General features: G+C 41.6%; 1 protein-coding gene across 1 annotated transcript in view; it reads right to left on the reverse strand.

Annotated features, from left to right (window-relative positions):
- Positions 1-24,872, reverse strand: part of HTR4 (5-hydroxytryptamine receptor 4) — a 165,848-nt gene that overhangs the window by 39,148 nt on the left and 101,828 nt on the right. The window contains exons 5-6 of the mRNA XM_032395324.1: positions 18,542-18,695; positions 14,316-14,884 (exon numbers count right to left, since the gene is read on the reverse strand). Coding sequence (XP_032251215.1) covers positions 14,316-14,884; positions 18,542-18,695 — 723 coding nt within the window. The remainder of the gene's footprint in view (positions 1-14,315; positions 14,885-18,541; positions 18,696-24,872) is intronic.

Here is a 24,872-nt window from a genome sequence, read left to right on the forward strand (position 1 = left end):
TAGATAAATAAAAACAATGCTTATGACCTGAATCTTCTCTATGCTCTAAGCTTAGCATCCCTTGTTCCTGATGTGGTTGCTCCTATGTCATTAATTCTGTAAGGAAAATCACGGTGTTTGCCCTCTTCTGGACACACTCTAGTTTGTCGATGCCCAGTGTAAGATGGAGCTTTGCTGCCTCTATGGGCCAGGGACCTGCATCCGTGCGCTGTGGACCGAACACACGTTTACAAGGAGTATGGTTTTCCGGTGGGTCTCTTGTGTGCTCTGGAGGCGATTCTTTCCTGAGCAGCTGCTCTGACTAAACTGGGAGGGCTGTGTCCCTGCCAGGTACATGCTGGAAGGGAACAGGCTCAGAGAGCCTGCCTGCTGGAAAGGGCTCGTCTGCAAGGTGACCGCCAGCACACTAACCTCAGGAATTCAGGGCCCTTCTTTGCAGCAATAACACCAACTGCCTTCTACAAACAAAACTACAAGGTGTTTTGGTCTGTTTTTGTTTTTGTTTTTTTTTAACCTGTCTTGTCTTGGTAACGGATGTGAATTAAGAGGAGCCACACGGTGCAGGGGCCACACTGACGTGAGCAGGTAAAACACACTCCCCTCCTGGCACTGAGAAAAGACCCCTCTTGCCGGCCCCTGGCTGTGGAAAGGAGATTCTATGTTGCAAAGCCCAGAGGATTCGTTTACAGCAGGGTTTCTCAACCTTGGCACTATTTTGAAATTTGGGGCCAGACCATTCTTTTTCGGGGTGGGGGCAGGGGGCTGCCCCATGCATTGTGGGAAGCTGAGAAGCAACCCCAGCCTACATGGACTGGGTGTCTGTAGCGCCCACCGGTTGTGGACACCAAAGATGCCTTGAGACATTGCCAAATATCCCCCAGCATACAACATGGTCCCCAGTTGAGAACTAAGGGGTTATACCCACACTACCTCAGTAGTTTAAGACACGGAGCGAGCCCTAAACCTGAAGCATTACCTACAACTTCCCTGTTTTGCTTTTTTTTTAAAAGACTCCATTCATCCACCTGAGAGAGAGTGAGAGAGAGAGTGAGAGATAGAGCACGAGAGCTGGGTGGGGGGCAGAGGGAGAAGCAGGCTCCCCACTGAGCAGGGAGCCCAATATGGGACTCGATCCTGGGACTCTGCAATCACGACCTGAGCCGAAGGCAGAAGCCCGGCCGAGCCACCCAGGCACCCCTACAGCTTCCCTGTTTTATTGGTGTGGAAAGAGACGATGGCTGCTCGGTGATCAACCGAGGCTTCCTGCTCTCTCTGCTATACCAGGGGTCCTCAGTACTGCTGTACATCAAAGCTCCTAAAACACGTGCACTTCTGGTCCCCAAGTGAACCCATTAAATAGACTCTCTACAAGTGGAACGCAGGCTCAGCTCGTAAAAGCTCCTAATGCCTCCAGTGTGATACAAGGTCAAGGGTCAGAGCAGCACACCACACTGCCCCCGTTCGTGACCTCGGACCACCTCAGGCATCTTTGGATCCGGCTGTGGCTTGGGAGTCTGCCCCGTGGAGCAGCACACATGATCCGTCTGTGCCGTGGCACCGATCCGGGGGCCTGGTACAAAGAACCCTAGAGCCCTAGCCACCCGCACGCCTGCGGAGCCGAAGGGGAAAAGCAAATACACACGGAACGCGCCCAACTTGTTGGACATGGTTATCATGTTTTAGTTTGGCTCAGAGACGTGCCTACAGGCTATTTAAAAGCCAGAGGCATATTCAACATGACAGCCCCAGTTGTTCGGCACAGGGCACAACGTACCCAGGAAACACGTCTCATCTCATGGCGCTTAAACAATTATTTATAAACAGCCTGATTAATTTATCTCTGGGTTTTTCTTCTGGCAGAGGGAGCTCTGCCTTCCTTGTCTGAGGGCAGTGTTTAGAACACAGAGATTTCTCTTGACTCATTTCTTAAGAAATGCTTATCAGGAAGCTGAGAAAATAACTGGAGAAGTTTGTTTAACCAAGATATGAATGATGTTGTATATACAATTATAGTAACAGCCATTGCACCGGCTTCCGTTCAGGGAGCGCTTTCTGTGCAACAATAGGAGCTGGACTCAGCTCTGCACATCTATTATATTTCACCTTAACAAGTGCCCGAAGAGATGGGTCCTAAGAGTATTCCCATTTTACAGATAAAGGAACGGAGACCCAGAAACGCCTGGGCTACGGGTTAAAGGTGATATCAATAGTAAATGACGAGTCTTGGGACTAAAAGCCAGGCATGCCAAACCTCAGCACTTCAGCCCTTATGCTTTTGGTTACATACCAAAGTTCACCTTCTTCTAAGTCAGGGGTGGGAACTTTTCCTTGAAAAATGTCTCCGTGGCGGGAATAACGCTTAGGCCTCAGCATTTTGGTCCAGAAGAGGGCATCCTGGAAGGCAGCTTAAGCCACTTGATTACTGAACTCAAGACAAGGGGAGCTCTTCTGATGTTGTTATTCTGCCCATGTTCCTGGTGTGATCCCAACAAGCACGACGTTTCCTGAGAGGCTGCTTTAGGTTGTGATTGGGAAGGACTGGGGACAGGCCACCTCCTTGGTTGTGTGAGCAGCGCAGCCAGACAGAAACCCAGACCTTGGTTTAATGCTCTGCTTGTCGCCATCTTGAAATTCTTAAGAAGTTTATCTTTGAACCTGTGAGGTCTGAAGGGACAATGGAACATGCACGGGTGACAGGTGGGCACTGGTGGGCACAGACTACTTGTGCCTATGTGTATACGCCATAGCCCCTTGCTGCCTCAAAATGTGAATGACGCCCCATGAGCACACAATTCTGGTTAAGATTAACCATCGTAAAGATTAGTAACTAACCTCAAGCAAGCATGGTGAACACATTATATATAGAAAGCACTTTCCCTTTTCCCATGGTCTCTCTGTCAGCAACTTCTACAACATGTTACCACCGAGTCTTACTGAATTTCCACAGATCATGGGTCCACCAGAATCCTGCGCTCATGCTTCTTATCAACACATCTATGGCTGAATGACTGGGAATGCAGACAGCCCTGAGAGGCCACGGTTTCTGTTTGACTGGAACTTGTCCAATGCAGGAGGAAGGCAGTGCTGTGCTAAGAAGAAGGAACCAACAAAAAAAAACCCTGTCTTTTCTCACTCATGGTGCTCCCCCGTATTAGCCAACCACTTCTGCTGAAAATACCAGCACAGAAAGAAAGGATAAGACATGGCCGACCATGGCTCCTTTTCCCTTTCAGTGCTTCCTTACTGATCAGGAAGCTGAAGGAGGCAGAGTGTCAGCAGAACGTGCGTGTTATCAAGAGGTGAAGTAAAAACAGTCGCATCAGTTTTGTGCACTGTCTGGTAAAAACAAAATACATACGCACGCTTGAATTGAGAAATCCGATTCGTGTGATTTGTGTCACTTTGGTGATTCCTTATAAACAAAATGTTCTCGTATTTGCCCTGAAAACTGGTACTGTATACTATACAGAAGAATGGTAAATTTTTGCTAATAATTTAAAATTATATTTTATTTTTCTCCTGGAGGAGAGGTGAATAGCAAAGAAAATACACCATGACATGTTGAGAGAAAAACTGCAGATGAAAGAAAAAGGCTTTACATTTTAATACTTTCGATGAAAGATCTTACCTGCCCTTTGACCAAGGGGCCCTGTATTTGCATTTTGTGTTGGGCCTGCAAATTATGTAGCGAGCCCTGGAGGAGGCTGGAGGAGATAAGGCAAGGTCATCCTCACCCATCTTTGATTCACCCAGATTAAGTCTGGCATTGGCTCAAAACAATGAGGGAAATGTTGAATCCAATTGTAACCTCCAAAGTTCAAGGTAATAGCCACAAAATAGCTTTTAAATGTCAAACAACTTTTCAACATTAGCAGAAACCTCCAAGCATCCAAAGTAAAATCAAACCTAAATTACTGTCTCATCCATGGGTAATCTTCCAACCCACAGTGTGAAAATCTCTGTTTAAAAGGGAAATTCTGGTGTGTTGACATTGAAAATTGGCAAGTGATGTCACAGTGAAAAAAAACAATGATTCTGGTTATGGGATTAATAAATATTTGTTTAAAGTGGCGAAAATTTATTTGACTATACACGTTCCAGGTAAGCAACAGAGTCTGATAAGAGCGTCCATTCATTCAACCAATAAGCATATGAACTGAGCCATGTGCTCTACCCTGGGGAAACTTTTGGGAATAAAACAGACATGTTACCTGCCCTCATGTACGGACAGTCTGACTAAGGAGACAGATAATAAACAAGTCAACAAAAAATAAATACAATGATAAATTCTGATAACTCTTATTTATAAAGGAAACAACAAAAAGCAATAGCCTAGAAGAATTTTTTTCTCCTACTGTTTTTAGTAGAACCCTCATTCTCTTTCCCTCTTTCTCACTTTTAATCTCTATCCTCATATTTTCCACCTCTATTGATTCCATATTTAAACCTGAGCATACTAATCTTGTGCACGGGAATATCAAAGACTTCTATAACACATCCATTAGAATTGGCTTATTTATTATTGAGCTTTGGTTGGTAAGAGTAAGTCCGGGGAAAAGCATACATTGCCTCATTCCAGAGAGAAGGCTCTAGAGCCGTTTTGTCCAATAGAACTTTTTACAATAATGAAAATATTCTACTTATAATATGCGGTTACTGAATCCTTGGAATGTGGTCAATGGTTACCCTATTGGATAGCACAGCTCTAGAGATGCCCAAGTCAACAAAAAAACTGTTTATCAGGGGGGATTGAGGGTAGGTAATGGAGGATAGTAGCCAAGAGCCAATTTAGATAGACAAGAAGTTCTTTGGGAAGTGCTTGCAGAAGTTCTCAGGCTTCTGAGGAACAGGATGCGTGTCCTAGGTTTGGGCAAGGTCTAAACTTGGAGAACCACAGGAGCTATCTAAGCCTGGCCTGAGAGCAGAGAACTCCATCCTGAAAGCTAAACTCTGCGTGCCATCTCTGCATTGCTAAGCATGCAGTCTTAGCTATTTACCTAACTTATAAATAGTCTGTTCTCATAACATAATTATCTCTCCCCTGAGGACGGAGCTTTGCAGTTAGCAAAGCAATTTCACCTCCATTACCTCGTTTGATTTTCACAATGAGGTAGTGAGATAGGCAGGGCAGGGATTATTTACCCAAGAAGCTAAAACTGGAATCCTCAGTGGATTTCATGTAGAGAAAAATATCTGTTCTAAGGTTACCGTCAGCGCCACAAATCCAAGATCATAGGGGCTAATCTTCATAAAGACAGTTAAACAGAAGAGAAGCGAGACCAGGGAAAAGGGACAGAAGCATTCCTTTACTCCTTGCAGGCACTTTACTAGGCTCTGAAGACTCAGAAGAGAACAGCCCCGGCAAGATCCTTGATATTTATCCAAGGATAATGGACAAAGAACTCCAGAATCAACCCCCCAAAAAACTCCAAATCACATCAGGCTGGCTTGTTCCTATCTCCTGCCACACTGTGTGGTCACAGCCTATGTGATCACACTTCACCTCCCAAGGGGCCAGAGTCACTTGGCTGGAAGAATGGCTGAGCTGAGGCAACTTCCAAAGGAATTTTACTAGTTCAATCACATAAAATTATTACCCTTTAAGAGACTCTAAAAGGATCTAAGAATTATAATATGTGTCATAACCCAGAAACACAATCAATGCCAGCACACGCTGGACCATTCCGAACCACTGGAGTCAGAGTCTGTGGTTTTCCAAGTTTAACACACGTAAGAATCATCTCGGCAAAAATGTCATTTTCCCTAACTTGCCCGAGTTCCATGAATGGGGTCTGGGATCTGTGTTTTTACTAAGCTCCCAGGTGATTTTAATGGCAGTGGTCTACTGGCCATATTTTGAAGGAAAAATGATCAAAAGAAATAATAATAAAGGTTACAAATAAGGGGACATGATCGTGTTCTCCAAACCTTTAAGAATATTGCATGGAGAGTAATGGGAGAATGAAGAAAAGCCTCAGAAAGGACAAAGAACTAAAACATACAGGAAGATGTAGCCTTGTTTTCTCTTGCTCAAGGCAGAACTAGGGCCAGCAGGCAGAAGGCGTAGGGATGAAGATTTCAACTCAATATAAAGAAGACCTTTTAAATGCTAGAGTTACCCAACCATTGAGCAGGCTCATCAAGTACTATGATTCTCTCGTTGCAGGAATTCAAGCAGCGATTGGATGACCCTCATCAGTGATGATGAGGAAACCGTTGGTTAGGTAGCAATCTCTTCAGCTCCCATTAAACCTTGTCCACAACCCCAGCGATGTCCACTGTGCTGTAATTATTTACTTATGTGACTCTTTGTTCAGTTAGGCTGTGAGCTCAGGGAGAATCCGACTCTCCTTTATCTTTCTATCTACCACCTCATACACAGTGCCTGGCACATTAGGTGCTCAGTACACAGTTACTGTGAATCAAACCTCAAAACCTAATAAATCAAGTCCCAGAATCTGCAAACCTGGTTTTTGATGAGTGTCCCATAACTTCCAAAGAAAAATTTGGATTTTTTTAGTATTCTCTTCTGCTTTCCACAGTGAACCCTTAGGAATATCTCTGATTTCTCCTTCAGTAAAATTTTAAAATTTCCTTTAACACATGTCTTGTTTTCATTTTGTACTTTTTAGTAACTTCAATTACTGCTTCTGTGGATGATGGTATTTTTCCTAATCCACACTCTAACTGGTGATTTCTAGGATGTAGGAGTCACTGAATGTTGGGTTAGTTATTCAGTATCGGGACTTCCTTGTGAAATGTCTTAGTTTTCATGGTTTATAGTGGATTTTCCTGGTAAAAAATCATATTGTTCATAGTCACAGTTTTGCTCTTTTTTTCTCTGATTTTTATATTTCATATTTCTCCTTTCTGTCGTTTGGATTTTATATGCAATGCTGAACAGCAGAGGTGACAAGGCAACCTCGTCTTGTCCTGGACTTGAGTGGGAATGCAGCCAATGTCTCCTCACTAGGTTATTTCTTCCTCTCTCTGCCATTATGTCTGATGGGAGTTTCCTAGAGTGGGAAAGGTGACTTCTATAAGACTAAGAGAGAGGTTGGTGGATGGGGAAAAAACTATAGAGCCAGGTTAAAGATGCGACAAGGAGAGAGAAGCTGGCTCCAAAATTTGCTAAGAATCAGTTCACACCCATGATGAACCTCTTAGAATCCATTGCCCACATGATGGCATTATACCTCTTACTAATATATGTGGGTATACAAATTAAAACTGCCCAAGAAACATATATTATGACAATAATTCATGTTTGGAGACTTTTTTTAAAGATTTTATTTATTTATTTGACAGAGAGAGAGAGACAGCGAGAGAGGGAACACAAGCAGGGGGAGTGGAAGAGGGAGAAGCAGGCTTCCTGCCGAGCAGGGAGCCCGATGGGGGCTCGATCCCAGGACCCTGGGATCATGACCTGAGCCGAAGGCAGACGCTTAACGACTAAGCCACCCAGGTGCCCCTGGAGACTATTTTTAAGAGGCTATGTAACCTACATATCTAGACAAACTACTTCATCAGCCAATCAAATGGTATGTTCACTTCTATTTTGATCATGAGCTGGATATTCCAAAGATGCTTATCTCACAGAAAACCAAACATGACCACAGACATCTCTAATTCGTTCAATTTGAGTGGTCAAAGTCCACTAATTAGGACTGTCTGGCAAAAACACATTTTATTTCATTGGCTGCCCATATGTTTGTTCAATAATAAGATGTTGCAAATAAATCTTTAAAAAAAAAAAAAAAAAAAAGGAGGGCAGAGGCACCCAGGTGGCTCAATCAATTCAGCAGCCAACTCTTGGTTTTGGTTCAGGTCATGATCTCAGGGTCCTGGGATCAAGCCCCTCGTGGGGCGCTGAGCTCAGGGAGAAGTCTGCTTGTGGATTCTCTTTCTCCCTCTGCCTCTGCCCCTCCCCCTACTCATGTGCTCTCTCTCTCAAATAAATAAATAAATCTAAAATAAATAAATAAATAAAATAAAGTGTTGCATAAGTCAAAGGATTACAAGAATAGGACCAAGACTGGAAGGCCTACTATTCCAACCACTGAGGCAGACTGTCCTATTTTTAGTTCAACCTGGAAAAGTAAAATTCTATTCTGTCAAAAAGACTTTAAAAGAAAAAGGCCCCACAGTTTTGGAGTGTTGTCATGACCTGGCTCTCCCCAGTGTGATTCTTGGGTTGCACACTAAGTCCTCTATACGTTATAGATTCTCAGGGAAGATTTTTTTTTTAAGGGCAAGATAATTTTCAATTTTGAGTGTTTTAATCTTTCATTAACCTGAAGATAATCACGAAGACTTTGTGGGACCTTGGGTCAATTCTGTACCCTCTTTAAACCTCGGTTTTCTCATTGTTAAAATAATGGTAATTATAATGGCAACTTATTTGGTTGCTGTAAAAATTAAATGCAACAGTGCATTCAAAGTTCTTAAATACAGTAACTGGCACATTTTTCTGGAATTATGCTAGGCATCATAATCATTATTATTAATAACAAAGAATGACATAAATTTGTCAGTGAATGCTTTGCATGAGGAAAATGAAGTTGTACTTATCAAATTCCAAATTCTATTCTATTCTATTTTATTTTACTTTATTTTTTTAATTTTATTTTAAAGTAATCTCTACCCTCAATGTGGGGCTCAAACTCATGATCTCAAGATCAAGAATCACATACTCTACCAACTGAGCCAGCCAGGTGCCCCTCAAATTCCAAATTTTAAACACGCAGCAGGATGTTCAGGCATCATCCTACACTTCTGTGATTTACATTCTGTCCCTGTGGTTGGATTTTGCATTTATTTAGATTGAACTCCATATTTTCAATATCAGCTGATTGGTTCTTCTTTTTTAAAGCTTTAAGTCTGCAGTTTAATATGATAGTTCTCCCTGAGAGTGACAGAAAGCGTCCAGATTTAGTAACATGGTAGATGACAGTTCCACTTATGGACATAGAGGAGACTCTGGAAGCTTGGAGTAGGTGGGTGGGTGGGATATATAAGAGAATTCTGTTTAAGGTACATTAAATGTGAGATTCCTAAGAGGCACCTATGTGAGGCTGTCAAGGAAGCAAATTGGGTATTGTGGTGTGGAGCTTAGAGGACGGCTATGATCTAGAGCTATTAATTAAAGAGAGATTGATGGCACAAAAGCCATGGATGGTCAAATCACATTAAGTGAGAATGTCATTTGAGAAGAGTATAAAGAACCGAGCCCTGAAGAACTCTAACATTTAGAGGCCAGAGAGAGAAGGAAGAACCCACAAAAGATACTAAGAACGAGTTGCTGGTGAGTCAGAGGGCAAACCAGGGAAGTATACTTTTTAGGAAAATTAATGTGAAAAGTATTTCAAGAAGGAAGACGGGTTAACTGTAAGAAGTCAAATCAATAGTGCTTTCAAAATTTGAAGTTAGCCCGGTGATGGGTATTAAGGAGCGCATATACTGCATGGAGCACTGGGGGTTGAACAAAAACAATGAATTGTGGATCACCGCATCGAAAACTGGTGATATATTGTATGGTGACTAACATAACATCATAAAATAAAATTTTTAAAAAAAAGTTAACCAAAGTCCAAAAGTAAGCAGAGGAGAGGAAAATGTATTTGCAAATTATATAACAAAGGATTATTATTTAGAATATAATAAATCTTCAGAAATTAATAAGAAAAATACAACAAGGTTGTCACACAAAGCACCAAATATGTGAAGGTGCAGTTTCTACAAGGATAAATATATGTCAACACTTTTAAATTAGTCAATAACTAACTTAAAAGAGGTTCAACCTACCAAATCATCTGGAAAATGCAAATTAAGTGACAGAGCATTTCTGTAATTAGCAAAATGGTAAAAGAAAAATAATGTATCGCGTTGATAGAAGGAAGGAGTAGAGGCTACTCTCACAGCCTGCTGATGAGAATGCAAATCACTACAGTATGCTGGGAGGTCGATCTTATGAGAAACCTAATATTTTTAAATGCACATATATATCAATAGAGCAATTTCACTTTGGATAGCTATCTAAAATAATATACACAAAGAAATATGTTCAAGGGCATTAAAAACAATACAGTTAGATATAGCAAAAGATTGGTAACACATATTCACTGATGGGAAATTAATAAATTTTAACACGCTTATGGAACAGTTAAAGAGAATGAGTTAGATCTAAATGTTCTGAGGTGCAATGATCTCTAAAATACATTCTTCAGGGATAAAAAGCAAGGTGCAAAAAAGTACATATAAAATGACCCCATTTATATAAAATAAAGGGAATAAGAAAATGGTCCCGTTTCATACTTTTGCATGTGGCTGTCCAATTTTCCCAACACCATTTGTTGAAGAGATTGTCTTCTTCCCATTGTATAGTCATTCCTCTTTTGTCAGAGATAACTAAACTCAGAATGGAGGAAAGACCTATATGTGAGACCTGAAACCATAAAAATCCTTGAGGAGAGCACATGTGGTAATTTCTCTGACACTGGCCATAGCAACCTTTTTCTAGATATGTCTCCAGAGGCAAGGGAAAAAAAGCAAAAATAGAGATGCGTGGGTGGCTCAGTCAGTTAAGCATCTGCCTTCGGCACAGGTCATGATCCCAGGGTCCTGGGATCAAGTCCCACGTTGGGCTCCTTGCTCAGTGAGGAGCCTGCTTCTCCCTCTGCCTGCCACTCTCTCTGCTTGTGCTCTCTCTCTAACAAATAAATAAATGAAATCTTTTTTAAAAATAACAAAAATAAACTATTGGAACTATATCAAAATAAAAAGTTTCTGCACAACGAAGGAAACAATCAACAAAACTAAAAGCAATCTACTGAATAGGAGAAGATATTTGCAAATGACATATCCAATAAAGGGTTAGTATCCAAGATATATAAAAAAACTTATACAAATCAACACCCAAAAAACAAACACTCCAATTAAAAAATGGGCAGAAGACATGAACAGACATTTCTCCAAAGAAGACATCCAGATGACTAACAGACACATGAAAAGATGCTCAAACATCACTGATCATCAGGGAAATGCAAATCAAAACTAAAATGAGCTGTCACTCCGGGTGCCTGGGTGGCTCAGTCGTTAAGCATCTGCCTTCGGCTCAGGTCATGATCCCGGGGTCCTCGGATTGAGCCCCGAATCAGGCTCCCTGCTCTGCGGGAAGCCTGCTTCTCCCTCTCCCACTCCCCCTGCTTGTGTTCACTCTCTCGCTGTCTCTCTCTCTGTCAAATAAATAAATAAAATCTTAAAAAATAAATAAATAAATAAATAAATAAATAAATAAATAAAATCACTGTCACTTCACACCTGTCAGAAAGGCTAATATCAAAAACACAAGAAGCAACAGGTGTTGGCAAGGATGTGGAGAAAAAAGGAACCCTCATGCACTGTTGGTGGGAATGCAAACTGGTACAGCCATCTGGAAAACAGTATAGAGGCCACTCAAAAAGTTAAAAACAGAACTACCCTACGATCCAGTAATTGTACCACCGGGTATTTACCCAAAAAATACAAAAACACGAAATCACAGGGACCTATGCACCCCTATGTTCATTGCAGCATTATTTACAATAGCCAAACTATGGAAGCAGTCCAAGTGTCCACTGATAGATGAATGGATAAAGAAGAAGTGGTATATTATTCAGCCATAAAAAGAATGAAATCCTGTCATTTGCAACAACATGGATGGAGCTAGAGAGTATAACACTAAGCAAAATATGTCAGTCAGAGAAAGACAAATACCATATGATTTCACTCATATACGGATTTCAAGAAACAAAACAAATGAGCAAAGGGAAAAAAGAAAGAGACAAACCAAGAAATGACTATTGACTATAAAGAACAAACTGATGGTTACCAGAGGGGAGGTGGGGAGGGGATGGGTGAAATAGGGGATGGGGACTAAGGAACGCACGTATGATGATGAAAATAAATAAATAAATAAATAATAAAATACAATGAACAAAGGGAGATGAATCTATGAACATGTATGTTTTTATGAATGTTTGTAAATGCATTTAAAAAATCACCAGACTAGTTTTAATTGTCTCTGAGGTGAAGGGTAAGATCAACAGGATAAAAGCTGATTTTACTTTTGATTGTTTAGGTTTTATATTTCTTGAATCCATCTGAATTTGTTGATGTCCTGCTTACAGGATTTTTAAGAAAAACATACATTGTTCTTAAGTGGTGCTCATACAATAGATCTAGAGAATTAACTGTATGCTTTATTAATTTATTCATCAAGAGTGTAAGTTCCTATTGAACATCAGGCAACATATTGGGTATCTGGTATGAAGCAGTGAATGAAACAGGCAGGATTCCTGTCCTTGCAAAGCTTACACTGTAGCAGATTCAGGCTTCAGTCTTCTCTGTGTCGGCTCCCCCATGCGTAAAAGATTCCTCACCTGCCCCGGAACAGTATCTCAGACCAACTTCCTGCACTTTTCATTACCTCATGCAGAAATACAAACACTAAAGTATGGAGAGTACATCCACAAGCCGCCTCGAAACTACCATCTCCGCTTTACAACCCACTGCAGGTTCCCAAATGCAGCAGGGATAAAATACCGTGTCAGTGAAATGGGTCTCTTGGGTTGCCCTTGAAACCCCCAAACACTTTCTGTGACTGTTTCTATGGGGAAAAATGTCCCTCTGGTTCTAAACAACTGACTTGGCAAAGGCACTGTTAAAGCATACTCTGAGAGCTGTTGACCGCCTGGACTCAGGCAACTGCTAATTCAGACAGCTTTTAGGCCCCCACACAGAAGTTCCTGCACACACACTTTATGGTTGGATTCTTCCTAGGACCCTCGCTTAAGGCCCAATAATCAGGAGAGAACGCCAGCCTATATGAGTAGTCTTGGAGGCCCTCCCACCAGTTGGAATCTCAACACCAGACTAGGCTTTAACTACAAGTCTGCCCACACTAGTAGCAGTAAATTGAATTCAGGCTTCTGAGCAGTCTCTGAGGCAAAGTGTTTATATTTCACTGCAGACCCTATTTTCTCTTTTCTTTTTTTACACATGCAAATGAAAATTCCCCAATTTTCAGCTGCCAGGACAGCTGAATACTGTCATCAGAAAAACTAAATGCTTGTGTCAAAGAAGGAACTTTTTAGAAATTCCTGTGCATCTTGAGGCAAAGAAAAAAATGCTGTTGACAATTTATCTTTGCTACAGGATGAATGTACTTATTTAACACATGGTTTTTCATGGCTGAGAACAACTCTAGCCCAAGGGAGCCAGAAAATTCTCAGGGTTTAGAGAGAGGCATCATGACTGCTCACTGAACATCCAGCTCCAAAGTTACTCCCACCTCCATCAACCCAGGTGACCTTGGGTAAACCACTTGACCTTCCCATGCACTTTCACATTCCATTTCTTTCCTCATGCTGCTCAATTTGCTAGAATGTCTTCCTTGATCTCTCCTCCAAGTCTCAAATTCTTAAAAAATGCTGTCCTCTGAGGCCTTTCCTGATTTTCTTAAGCCAAATCAGCTTTCTTCCTCCTCAGATTCCCTTTCTTGATTATCCATACCTCCATTATATCATTTATCATATGGTATTACTGTTGCACATTTATCCTATTTATTTCATTTATCACGTTATTTTGTGGCCATCTTGGGTATCAGGCCATATGTTATTACTCCTCCTACTACTAATCATATTAATAACATTGTTAGGAGAATTATGAGTACTTACTATGTGTCAGGCCCTAAAAAAATACATTATCTCTAGCTGTCACAAAAGCCCTATGAGATGGATGTTATTCCTTTTTTTTTTTTTTTACAGTTGAGTAAAATAAAACCAAGAGAGATTATACAAATGGTTAGTAGTGGCAATGAGAGTCAAAATAGAGTCTATTTTACCTTAAAGCCCATGCTTTTAACCACTACCTATAAATAATAATAGATAATATTTGCTACGTGCTTACTAGGTGTTGGGATCTGTACTATGTGCTCTACACACATTAGCTAATTTGATCCTCACAAAAACCCTGTGATGCAGATACTGTGATTGGGATCTCAATTTTTTAAAAAATGAAATTGAAGTTCAGAGTGGTTAAACGACTTGCCCAAGGTCACAGAACTGTGGAGGCTAGATTTGAATAAAGGCCAGTCTCCCCTAGAGCCTGAGTCCTTATCCACTATTCTACTTCATGACCAGAGAGTAGAATTTTCTTTATTCTTTGTAAACACTGCACAGGTTTTCAAGAACAACCCCCTGGAAACAAAACACTGGAGGGGTACCCGTTCTGAGTCATGCAAATAAACAAAATCTATCAAGCCCCTAAGCACTCACCTTAGCACATGTGTGGATCCATTAATGGTTGTGGTTGAACAGGGGACAGTCTGGCCCAGAATGGAGGGTCTTCGGTAGCGCTCATCATCACAGCAGAGGATGATGAGGAAGGCACGTCTAAAAGACTTATTCAAGAAGGCGTAGAGAAAGGGGTTCAACCCTGAGTTGATGTAACCAAGCCAGAGGAAAGCGGTCCACACCTGTCCAGGAACGGTGTAGTCTATGAATGGATCCACGATATTGGTGACAAAGAATGGAGCCCAGCAGAGGCAGAAGCAACCCATGATGATGCACAGGGTCTTGGCTGCTTTGGTCTCTGTCCTCATGCGATGAGTACTGTGCTGGTCGGCTGGCTGGGACCTGCCTTCTGAGGAGGCTCCTGCCCGTTGTAACATCTGGATCTGGTGGGCATGCTCCTTCGCTGTGACGTAGATGCGGTAATAGGCCAGCACCATGAGGAGAAATGGGATGTAGAAGGCCACCACAGAGCAGGTGATGGCGTAGGGCTTGTTGACCATGAAGATACAGTACGTAGAGTTAGAGTTCTGGTTGAACTTCCTTTTTTCTATCTGAGAGTTGGAGGGAGAGAATAAATGAGGAAAGAAGGGGGAATGGGAAGAAAAAAGTGAAGAGAAAGAAGCAGGAGGGGAAGGAGGAAAATTGTGAGAAAAGAAAAAGGATGAAAAAGCAAAGGAGGGATTGGAAGGCAGAAAGAAAAGGAGGGGAACAAGGAAGGGCAGGAAGGAAGGGGAAAACACAAGAGGAAAAAGAGGAGGAAAGAGAGAAGAAGGTTTATCAGCCAAGTTCTCTTTTCCTAATAAGACTATAGTGCATAGAACCACGAAGGTAGAAAGGAATATGATTGCATCCTGGGGGGCAGAGGGACTGTCTCTGCACAAGGGGTTGAAGGCCCCAGGGAAGAGGAGAAATAACATAGGGACAAAATCATCCTTCAATCTCTGTACCCAACTGAGAGCTGAGTTAGCGTCTCCTCCCTTCCCCCTCTGCCTGCACACAATATATCTGGTAGTAAAAGTCTTTGAACTGTGGCCCGTCTCCTTCAAGACTGTTCTTACATCTCAGCATTTCCTATATAAAATTTAGAATTAGCTTATCAATTTCCATACAGATCTTTGGGGATTTTGATTGGAGATAGAGTAGAATGATTGAGGAAAATGGACTTCTTTCCCATGGTAAGCCTTCCATTTCACAAACATGGTAATTCTTTCCTTTACTTAAATCTTTTAAAATGTATTTCAGTAATATTTTACAATTTTTTTTCTGTAAATGTTTTGCACATCTTTTGTCAGATTTATTCCTAAGTATTTGACTTGCTATCCTATTGCAAATGGTACAACCTTAAAGTCCTTGATCCTAATTGTTTGTTGTTGGTATGTAGAATTCGGTGAAAATTTTTTGTATGGCAATGTATCCAGCAACTCTGTTAAATTGTTATTAATATTTCGTCTCTAGATTCTTATTAATTTTCTTCGTAAGTACCCATCTGATCTCCAAATAATAAAAATTTCACTTCATCCTTTCCAATCTTAATCCCATTTTTCTTGCATTATTAAACTTGATAAGACCTCAAGTGTAATCCTAAATAGAAGAGGTAATAGTGGACACCATTTTACATTCTCAGTTTTAGGAGGGGAGTTTCAATATTTTACTATTAAGTATGATACTTGCTGGAAGTTTTTTATGGATGCTCTCTTCTATTTTTAGTTTGATGAGAATTTTTTAAAATCATGGATACCGAATTTTGTTAATGAATTTTTGGCAGTAAAGAGATGATCATGTGGGTTTTCCCTCTTTCTTTTATTAATATGGTGAATTACATTGATTGTGTTGCATTCCTGGAATAAGCCTCACTAGTATTAGATACTGTGATACACTGAATCTCTTTTAAAGATTGAAAGACTTTTCTCCCTACTATAAACTCTGTCTGCTGACAGCTCTGAGTTATCAGCCCTGCCTAGGAATAGCCCTTGGCTGAAGAGAGCTGTATAATCCAATGACACCTCCCTGTCTGAGGTCAGCCCTCATCCAGTGTGACTATACACATGAACAAATGTATGAATAACATATGATACATACGTATGGTATTTTATTTGTGTGTTAGTTAGTGTCTTATCTCATAGCATATTATAAGATTATAGTATACCTTCCTATTGAATTGACCTTTTTCTCATAATGAAATATTTCTCTTTACCTCAAGCAGTATGACTTGCCTTAAATGTATTTTATCACTGATAATAGTACAGCTACACCAGCTTTCTTCTGATTAGTGTTTGCATATTATATATTATTATATGTATAATAATATATATATTATTTTATATCAACCTGTCACCTTACATTTTATGGGCCTCTCTCACAAGCAGCATATATTATGTATTGACTAGGTGATGAAAATATTGTGACCAGAACCTGCAGGAACCTAACCCTGTATTTCTCCTAGGAGCAAAGAGTATTTGCTAATTCGGTGCTCGTGGCAACTTTATAGAACCTACTTACTGCGAATGGTGAGAATCAAATGCCTCTGTATTGTGAACACATGGGTTGTGCTAGCGTCTCTCTAGGCCAATTCAATGTGCAGATGAGTGGAAAGATGCAAGGCCATCACAGCACCACGGAGCAAATACTAGGCATGTTCACAGCAAGCAGATGCCCCATTCCCCAGGTGCATGAAGTAAAGAGGGGATGCCTCTATCTCCCTCCACAAATGGACAGCAATTCCATTCTCTAATTAATTTCCCTTAGAAACTCTATATCCAAAGGTAAGACTGCTGCACTCTTTTTAAAAGTGCCCATGCACGAAAGCTTATGCTTCCAAATGTCTTCTCCATTAGGGGGTAAGTTTAGCACAGAGATTAAGAGCATAGACTCCGGAATGCAGCAAGCCTGGGTTTAGCCAGAGTCACCACCACTCCCTGCCAATCTGACGTTAGCTAATAACTTAAGCTCTCTCATGCTCCGTTTCCTGACGGCAATGATAGGATCAACCTCATGGCATTGTTGTGAGGCCTGAGTGAGGTTTCACAGAAATGATGATTACGTGAACCTGGACTCGGCAAACAGTAAGTGTTCAACATTGGTTGGTCATAATTATTACTCTGCTGGTCATCGGAAACTTGAATTTCATTTCCCTTGAGAATGGTGAAATTGGAAGTTTGAAAGAAGAAGGATAGGATTCAAGAAAATATCCATACAGTCTCCCTGGTATGAATCCCCTTTTACTTCTCCACTCCTCTGTCCCCAGCATTTCTTTCAGAAGCCCAAGGAACTCTTGTTCTGACATACCACATGCAAATCCTGGCCCAGCCTTGGCTTGGATATCCTTTCCTGGACAAAGAACAAGGCAAGATTAGGGGCTGGGAATGTGGTGGAGAGAAGAACAGGCAGCTCCTACTCTAACTGGTCTTGTTGGGCTGCAGCCTGCTCTCAATCTCTCATCTCCAGTCCCCTTCCTACCTCAACATGGTCCCCGTTGCAAAGTGACTGCCTGACAACCACCTCAGGGAATAGATATCGCTGCCGGTGAACCCCACCATAACTTTTGATCTTCATTGCAACTTTGGTACTATCAACATAGTGTGTCAGAGCCGGGAGACTCTTGAAGATCACCTGGACAGGGGCCGGCAAGTGCCTGGCACACGTGCTGCTCTCCGACACCCCTGCAAGACACACTCTTCCACTGAAGACCAATGCACCTTCTCATTGCAGTCCTTCAGGGTCAGGGACAGAGCTGGGCTCACGGTCCAGTTCTCTCAACTCCCGGCCCAGAGTTCTCTTCATTTTCTGGAAGCCTCCACCCATGTGACATGTTTTCTGCTGGTCACTGGAAGCCATGAGATAAGGTGAAGGCCTCTTGGGGCACCTCACATACCTCAGGCTCTGTAGTCTGAACACTAAGCTTTGAGTACCTGTTCTGCTATTTACTGGGCATGTTATTTCACCCTTTTGAGCCTGGCTTTTCCCATCTGGACGAGATGAGAGAAGGATGTTTTCAGGATTCTATGTAAAGTCTGAGCATCCTTTCTGGCATACAACAAACATTCCAAAATGTTAGCTTGCATTTTTTTTGTTGTTACTGCTGTCACTCCAACCACTATCAGAATCTTTCTTAGAATAGCCACCCAACCTGATATTATTTGTTTATTTAGAATCCCAAGCAAATAAACTTCATCAGAGAGTAAACCAGTAGGGTCTGCAGAGGTACTCACCAAATCAATTATGCCAATATTATTCCAGCCTTGCATTATAGGGAGAAAAGAGATAAACATAGGGATGACCCAGCAGCCTCCCAGCATTAATGCGATGCGCAGAGGGGTCATCTTGTTCCTATAGACCAGAGGCTGACAGCAGATGGCATAATACCTGGAGAGAGAATAGAAGGCGTGGGTGCCATGGGAAAGGAGGAATGAGAGGGAGAAAGAGGGAAGAATGATTGAGGAGAAAGAAGAGTGGAGAAGGAGCAGAGAGGAGAAGGGGTGTAAGAAGAGGAAATATTGGGAAAGAGGAAAATCGGAGGGGGGAGTAAAGAAGAAAAATAAACAAGGAATAAAAGAGAAAATAATGGGGGGAAAGCAGAGAGAGTAGGTAATAGAGGAAGGGAAGATGACACCAGGAAAGGACAGAGGAAAGAAACAAGGAATTACATAAGGAGATGTGATATTGGCCCATGAGTTCTGCAGACATAAATATCAACCTTAGATCACATCTGAGAGTCACTGCTGGAGTTGGCCCCACATCTCTCTTCCTCTCCCTGTCGCTGAGAATCTTGATACACACCTGAGGGTCTGCTCTGTCTCAGGCGTGGTTCCAACACTTACCTCCATGCCTGGGCACTTCGGAATCTTCCGTCCAGCCCTCTGGACTACAGCGTCCAGGCATCTGTGGCCCCCTTTGATAACAAGGTGAAGTCTCCCAGGTTTGGCCCTACATCTGAGCTCTAAGAACTGGATCTCAGATTTGCCCCCATCCTCTTGGTCATCTGGCTATCCTGAGGTGAAGTTCTAAGTCAGTGTTCCAGAGACTCCACTCTTCTCCCCTGCATCAGACTCACCTGAGGAGGCCTATTTAAAATGCAGATTCCAAGGATCTCCTGAATCAGAGTCTGTTGGGGAAGGAGTTTGTATTTTGACAAGTGGAAGTCATTGCAGCTGCTTGCTAAATATGTCCAGCTCCCCCTTCTGGGCACATGTACTTCCTGGCCTCATTGTGGTTGGATGGAGCCAAGTGACTGGTCTGGCCAAGGAGTTGTAAACAGGGTTGACATGCATTACTTCTGGACTAGGCCATTTAATTGTTTCTCTGATGCCAAGAATGTAAAGTTTCAAATATTCCCTGCTCCATCGTGTCCTACCTACTGGTAGAGACCACCTCGCCCTCATTTATCTGGGTCTGCTCTCCCTCATGGGACTCACTGCTTACCAGTTTTTGAGTCCATGTTCTGCCAATGTATTAGCTTTCTTCTTTCCTCCAAATAGAGATGCAACCTGCTCCACTCAGTGATCTGGTCTCTAACTCCCAGACTGCTTCTTGCATGTTCTTCTAGTCTTGGAGATCACCACTCCCATGCCCAGCAATTCAGGGAATTTGACAACAGGCAAAATACTCCAGTAGACCTATCAGCTATTTGTCTTTGGAAGTGTCAAAGAACAAGTGCAAACAGAAAGCCTGGGTGATAAGTCTATTCTTTAAGATTTTATACCATTTAATGATGAGACACCCCCATATATCCCTCATTTTATGCAATCTGCTTTAATTTTTCCCACCTCTTCTTTTCTTTTCTTAATTCAAAGCATAACTAACATAACAATGGCTATATTCTTTGAAGAGGTGGTGGTAGGATGAGTTGGGAAAGAGGGTGGAATAAGGAGAGCCCCCTCAGTGTCGGAACATGAGAAGTGGGTGCCTCAGGAGCTGAGAGGGGAGAATTATACATTTCCCTCCAAGGCATCAGGGAGCAGCTGACCATAACGTGCCAGGAGGCTTCCTGTGGCCAGCAACACAAGCGGGTGTCCTGACCTGGATCAGAGTACAAGGAACAACAGACCAAAGAATGGGAGAAAGGCTCACTTGTGGGGGAACCCATTTTCTCTATCTATAAAGCTGATATGATAGCAAAACATAACTAAAGGTAGTGCAGTAAAAGAATCATGATTAGCTGGAATTCCCTCCATGATCTTGACTTATAAGAAAGGCAAATCATATCAGAATGACAAATTTTTCTGAAAGGCTGTATTAATAATCATCAGGGTTTTATTATGTACATAGAATTAATCATGAATTTGGAGTATATGAAAATATTTTTTAGTCCCAAATTGTGCTCCCTTCCTCATTTCCTGCTAGAGGGTCTAAATTAGACATTTGGTTTTATCCATTTAGCATCCTTCATCCTTTCTTTTGGTAATAGCATCCCAAAGCCTTTGGGAATTATCTCTTCTCTGTTGCTTTCGTGTTGTTGGGAGAGGAAATGATGGCGCTCCCAACTTTTCCGGCCACGTAGTGACCCAGTCAGACTTTCTCCTGGGACTCTGAATGCCATGTGGAGTGATGCAAAGATGGGGAAGTGAGTGGAGGTCCCTTGATGCAGCAGCCTGCTAGTGGGGCTGGGAGTAGGTCCTGCCTGCTTCTTGGATCGTTGGGCAACCATGCTCTTGCCTTTTTAGGTCTTCTTGCTTTAACTTTTCCCTCAATTAAGTAAGTCACCACATATCTTTCCAATAAATTCCTTTTTTGTTTAAGCTGGTGTCACAGATTGAGTTGTGTCCCCTCTCCCTTTCCTAACAGATATGTTGAGGTTCTAACCCTCAGGCCCTTGGAATATAACCTTATTTGGATACAGAGTCTTCACAGAGGTAATAAAATAAAAATAAGGCCATTAGTGTGGGCCTTGATCCAATATGGCTGATGTCCTTAGGAAAAGGGAAATTTGGACACAGATTCAGATATGCTCAGAGATGGAGGATTGGAATGATGACCCTGCAGGCCAAGGAACACCAAAGACTGCCAGCAAACTACCAAAAGCTAAGAAGAACCAAGGAAACATCCTTCCCCTACAGGTTTCAGAGGGAGCATGGCTTTGCTGACACCGTGACTTCTAGCTTCCAGAACTGTGAGACAACACATATCCTGCTCTAAGCACCCAGTTTGTGGTACTCGTTATGACAGCTCCAGCAAACTAACAAAGTTGGCTAAAGTCAGTCTCTTGCCAGCAAAGTTTCCTGCCTCAGTAAAAATGGTTTTTTATGTCAGACATGTCCTTCATAGATACTTTGTTCTAAGCAAGACTATCTTTGAGTCAATATACTTTCAAAACGTAGCTCAAAGTTATAACAGCCCTTCATCTACCCAAAGAAGGTGATTGAGGGCTAAGTGAAGAACGGATGTTTCCCTATCTTTGCTGTATAATTTATGATTTTTGAGGTTGGAACAGATGTTAAGTGAAGACAAGATTTCAGGAATTTTGGTTGGATCTCCAATGTTACAGAAATCCAAAAGTTCAAAAGACAAGGCAAAACTAAGGAACTTGTGGGACAAGAGGTAAGTTTGAGGAAGCAGGATATCTTAGCTGCAAAGAGTCTTTAAACTTTCATATGTGGATACAGATATTTAGAGGGTCATGTTGGGAAGACAACAGAATTTACTGAAGAAGACTTTAGAATATATAGTTATATTGGTGCTCAGAACATTTTTGTGAAAGTCTTTCTAAGTCTTGCTTGGCCAGGGTGATTGCCTGATGAATTGCATGATGAATATCCTGTGCACAATAAAATCTCCTCATGTTCAAAGTGGGTGGAAGGATGGGCAAAATAGGTGAAGAAGATTAAGGGATACAAACTTCCAATTATAAAAAAAATAAGTCATGGGAATGTAAAGTACAGCATAGAGAATATGGTCAATAATATTGGAATAACCATATATTGGAATATATGGTTGGAATAACCAGAATTATTGTGGTGATCATTTCATAATGTAAGTTTCAAGTCACTATGTTATACATCTAAAAGTAATATAATATTGTATTTCAACTATGCTTCAATAAAAAATAGTTAATTAGATTTATTTTTTTAAAAAAATGATCTCTCCATGGTCTGCCGGTCCAATGTTCTCATTTTATTTGCATTACCCTTGGTTACTAGGAGCTTCTGCCACAGAGAAGTAAATAGTGGTGGTAGATTTCCTTTTGCAGTTCAACTTCAAGGGGGATACTGTGGATGTCATACACATTTTACTGATCTTTTCCCCATTTGACCTATGCAGTCAGTATGCTGGACAATGGATGCCTGAAAGAAAGTTGCTTGGATAGCTCATTCCCTAGGGGCTCAGGTGGGATGCATCCGTGGTCTCTTGCACAGATAGTTGTAGAAAGTTACTCTTGCATGATGTGGGGTGGTTGGGTAAACCTGAGAAAAGTCCTTTATCTCCTACTTTAAAAATCAGCAATCAGTAAAAGGAAAAGAAAAATTTTATTTTTATTTAAATTGTATTGGCTAAGTTGCAAGGGATATGTAAGGATGAATAAGAAAAATACCAAATTTTGTCTAGATATCTGTTTGACTTGAATCTTCCCCTCTACATCATATTCAGCCTGATGCTGTCTTATGATAGACAAAATTTGATTTTTAAGTGGCATGGAGTAGAAAATATGAGGCTTTTATTTGGAGCTCAGATCATACCAGCCACTTGACTGAGGTTCAACATTCTTACCCAGGCTTTGGCACTCTTGAGGCAGGTGCCCTGAATAAGCCACAGTATATGCTTCTATCCTTCCTGATAGCTTTTGAATCTTTGCTTTCTAGCCATGAATCGAGAAAAATAAACATCCTTTTGAAGTCTGCAGTCAAGAATCTAAATTAAGTAGGTGAAGATAAACATCACTGAATAAAATGATTAATAAAAATTGAGTCCGAGTGTTAATTGACTAATGGAGTTTCCTTAAAAATTCTAACCTTTGTCTACTGATCAGGGACCAAACAGAGATCTAATAACTTGACTGTTACCTGTCATGGTTGCTTTTTAATTCCTATATTTGAATTGTATTACCCCTGCAAATAACAAAAATATTTATCCTTTCATGAACTGCCCCCAAAACACACATAACACCACTAGGCAGAAGTAGCTGACTTAATAGTTACTATACATTTACTTACCAAGGGCTCTCCCTGTATTATCTCATTTAGTCCTCACAACTACTCTTGAGACAGGAACTATAAAGGCACCCATTATATAGATGAGGAAACAAACACACAGAAATCTCAGAATGTGCCCAAGGTAAGAGCTGAGCTGGGATCTAGTCCAGGCAGTTTAACTCAAGGGCCAGAACGTCAACTTCATCACTATCACTTCACTCTGCCACCTTCCCTAAGTCCCCAAGGGATTATTCTAATTCTTTAAAAGCCACTTTAGAAACAATCAAAACGCTGAATCTCAGAACTTGTAGGATCCTCAGAATCCTGAAACCCCCAAATCCTCTCAAAAATGAAGTGTATCCAGGCCTGTCTGAATGTACGAGGGGGGAATTCACCACAGCCCACTGCCCTACTTTCTAAACTTAAGACTACCCTGAAGTTAAGAAAGTTCCTTCCACAGTTGATTCTCTGCCACCTCCAGCTTTAACCTCTGGCTCAATTAAACATTTCTGTCTCGAATTCTTTTTCTGCATAGTGGTCCTACAGACATCTAAGGAGAGCTTTTACATTTTTCTGAAGTCTTACTTTCTGTAGGAAACATATACCCAGTTGGATTCAACCCAGGTTGATGTTGCTCACCAAGGGGTACCTGGCAATGCCTGGGGACATTAGTTGTTGTCACAACTGGGAAGGATGATGTCATTGGCAACCAGCGGGTAGAGGTCAGAGATGCTACAAGTCTCACCATGGACAAGACAGCCCTGCACTCCCCAACAAAGAACCATCTAATTTACAACATCCTCAGTGGTAAGGTTGAGAAAGCTTGCTTTAGAGGAGGTGAGTGCACCAAGAGCAGGGGCTCCATGTCCTCGGCATACGCCACAGTGCGCCGTTACCTCCTAAGTGTAGATGTCACAAGTGTGGATGACAGCACAAGACTCCAGTGCATTCTCTACAGACCAGAGAAGACCAGTACATTGCTTTCCACCCTGCTCACCGTAACTTAGTACAGCCTGGGGGATACCCAGCAGTACAAGACACCTGCACTCCCTCAAAGAGCTAAGATCTATGACAGGAGGTGAGAGAAGTCCACCTTACCTGATTTATAAGTTCCAGAAATGTTTGCCTCATTTACCGTTATATCCCCAACGCCTCGTACAATGCTAGATAGAGTGGATGCTCACAGAATGGGTTGAATAAATAACAAACCCTTAGTCATTACCATTTAAAATAAATTCCATTACAGTGTGGGACCAAGTTTTTGGGATGTAAGGGTCCTGTTTAGTAGAGGGATGGAAAGGTTTTCTCCAACAAGTGTCTTCTAAGGTGGACACCAGAGCCAGGGTAAGGATGGTAGAGGAGAAAGTGTAATCCATGTACTATAAACAGCATGGACAAAGGCCAGGAGACAGAAATT

Source organism: Phoca vitulina, unplaced genomic scaffold (genome assembly GCF_004348235.1).
Source record: "Phoca vitulina isolate PV1807 unplaced genomic scaffold, GSC_HSeal_1.0 scaffold83, whole genome shotgun sequence".
Classification (NCBI taxonomy): Eukaryota; Metazoa; Chordata; class Mammalia; order Carnivora; family Phocidae; genus Phoca; species Phoca vitulina.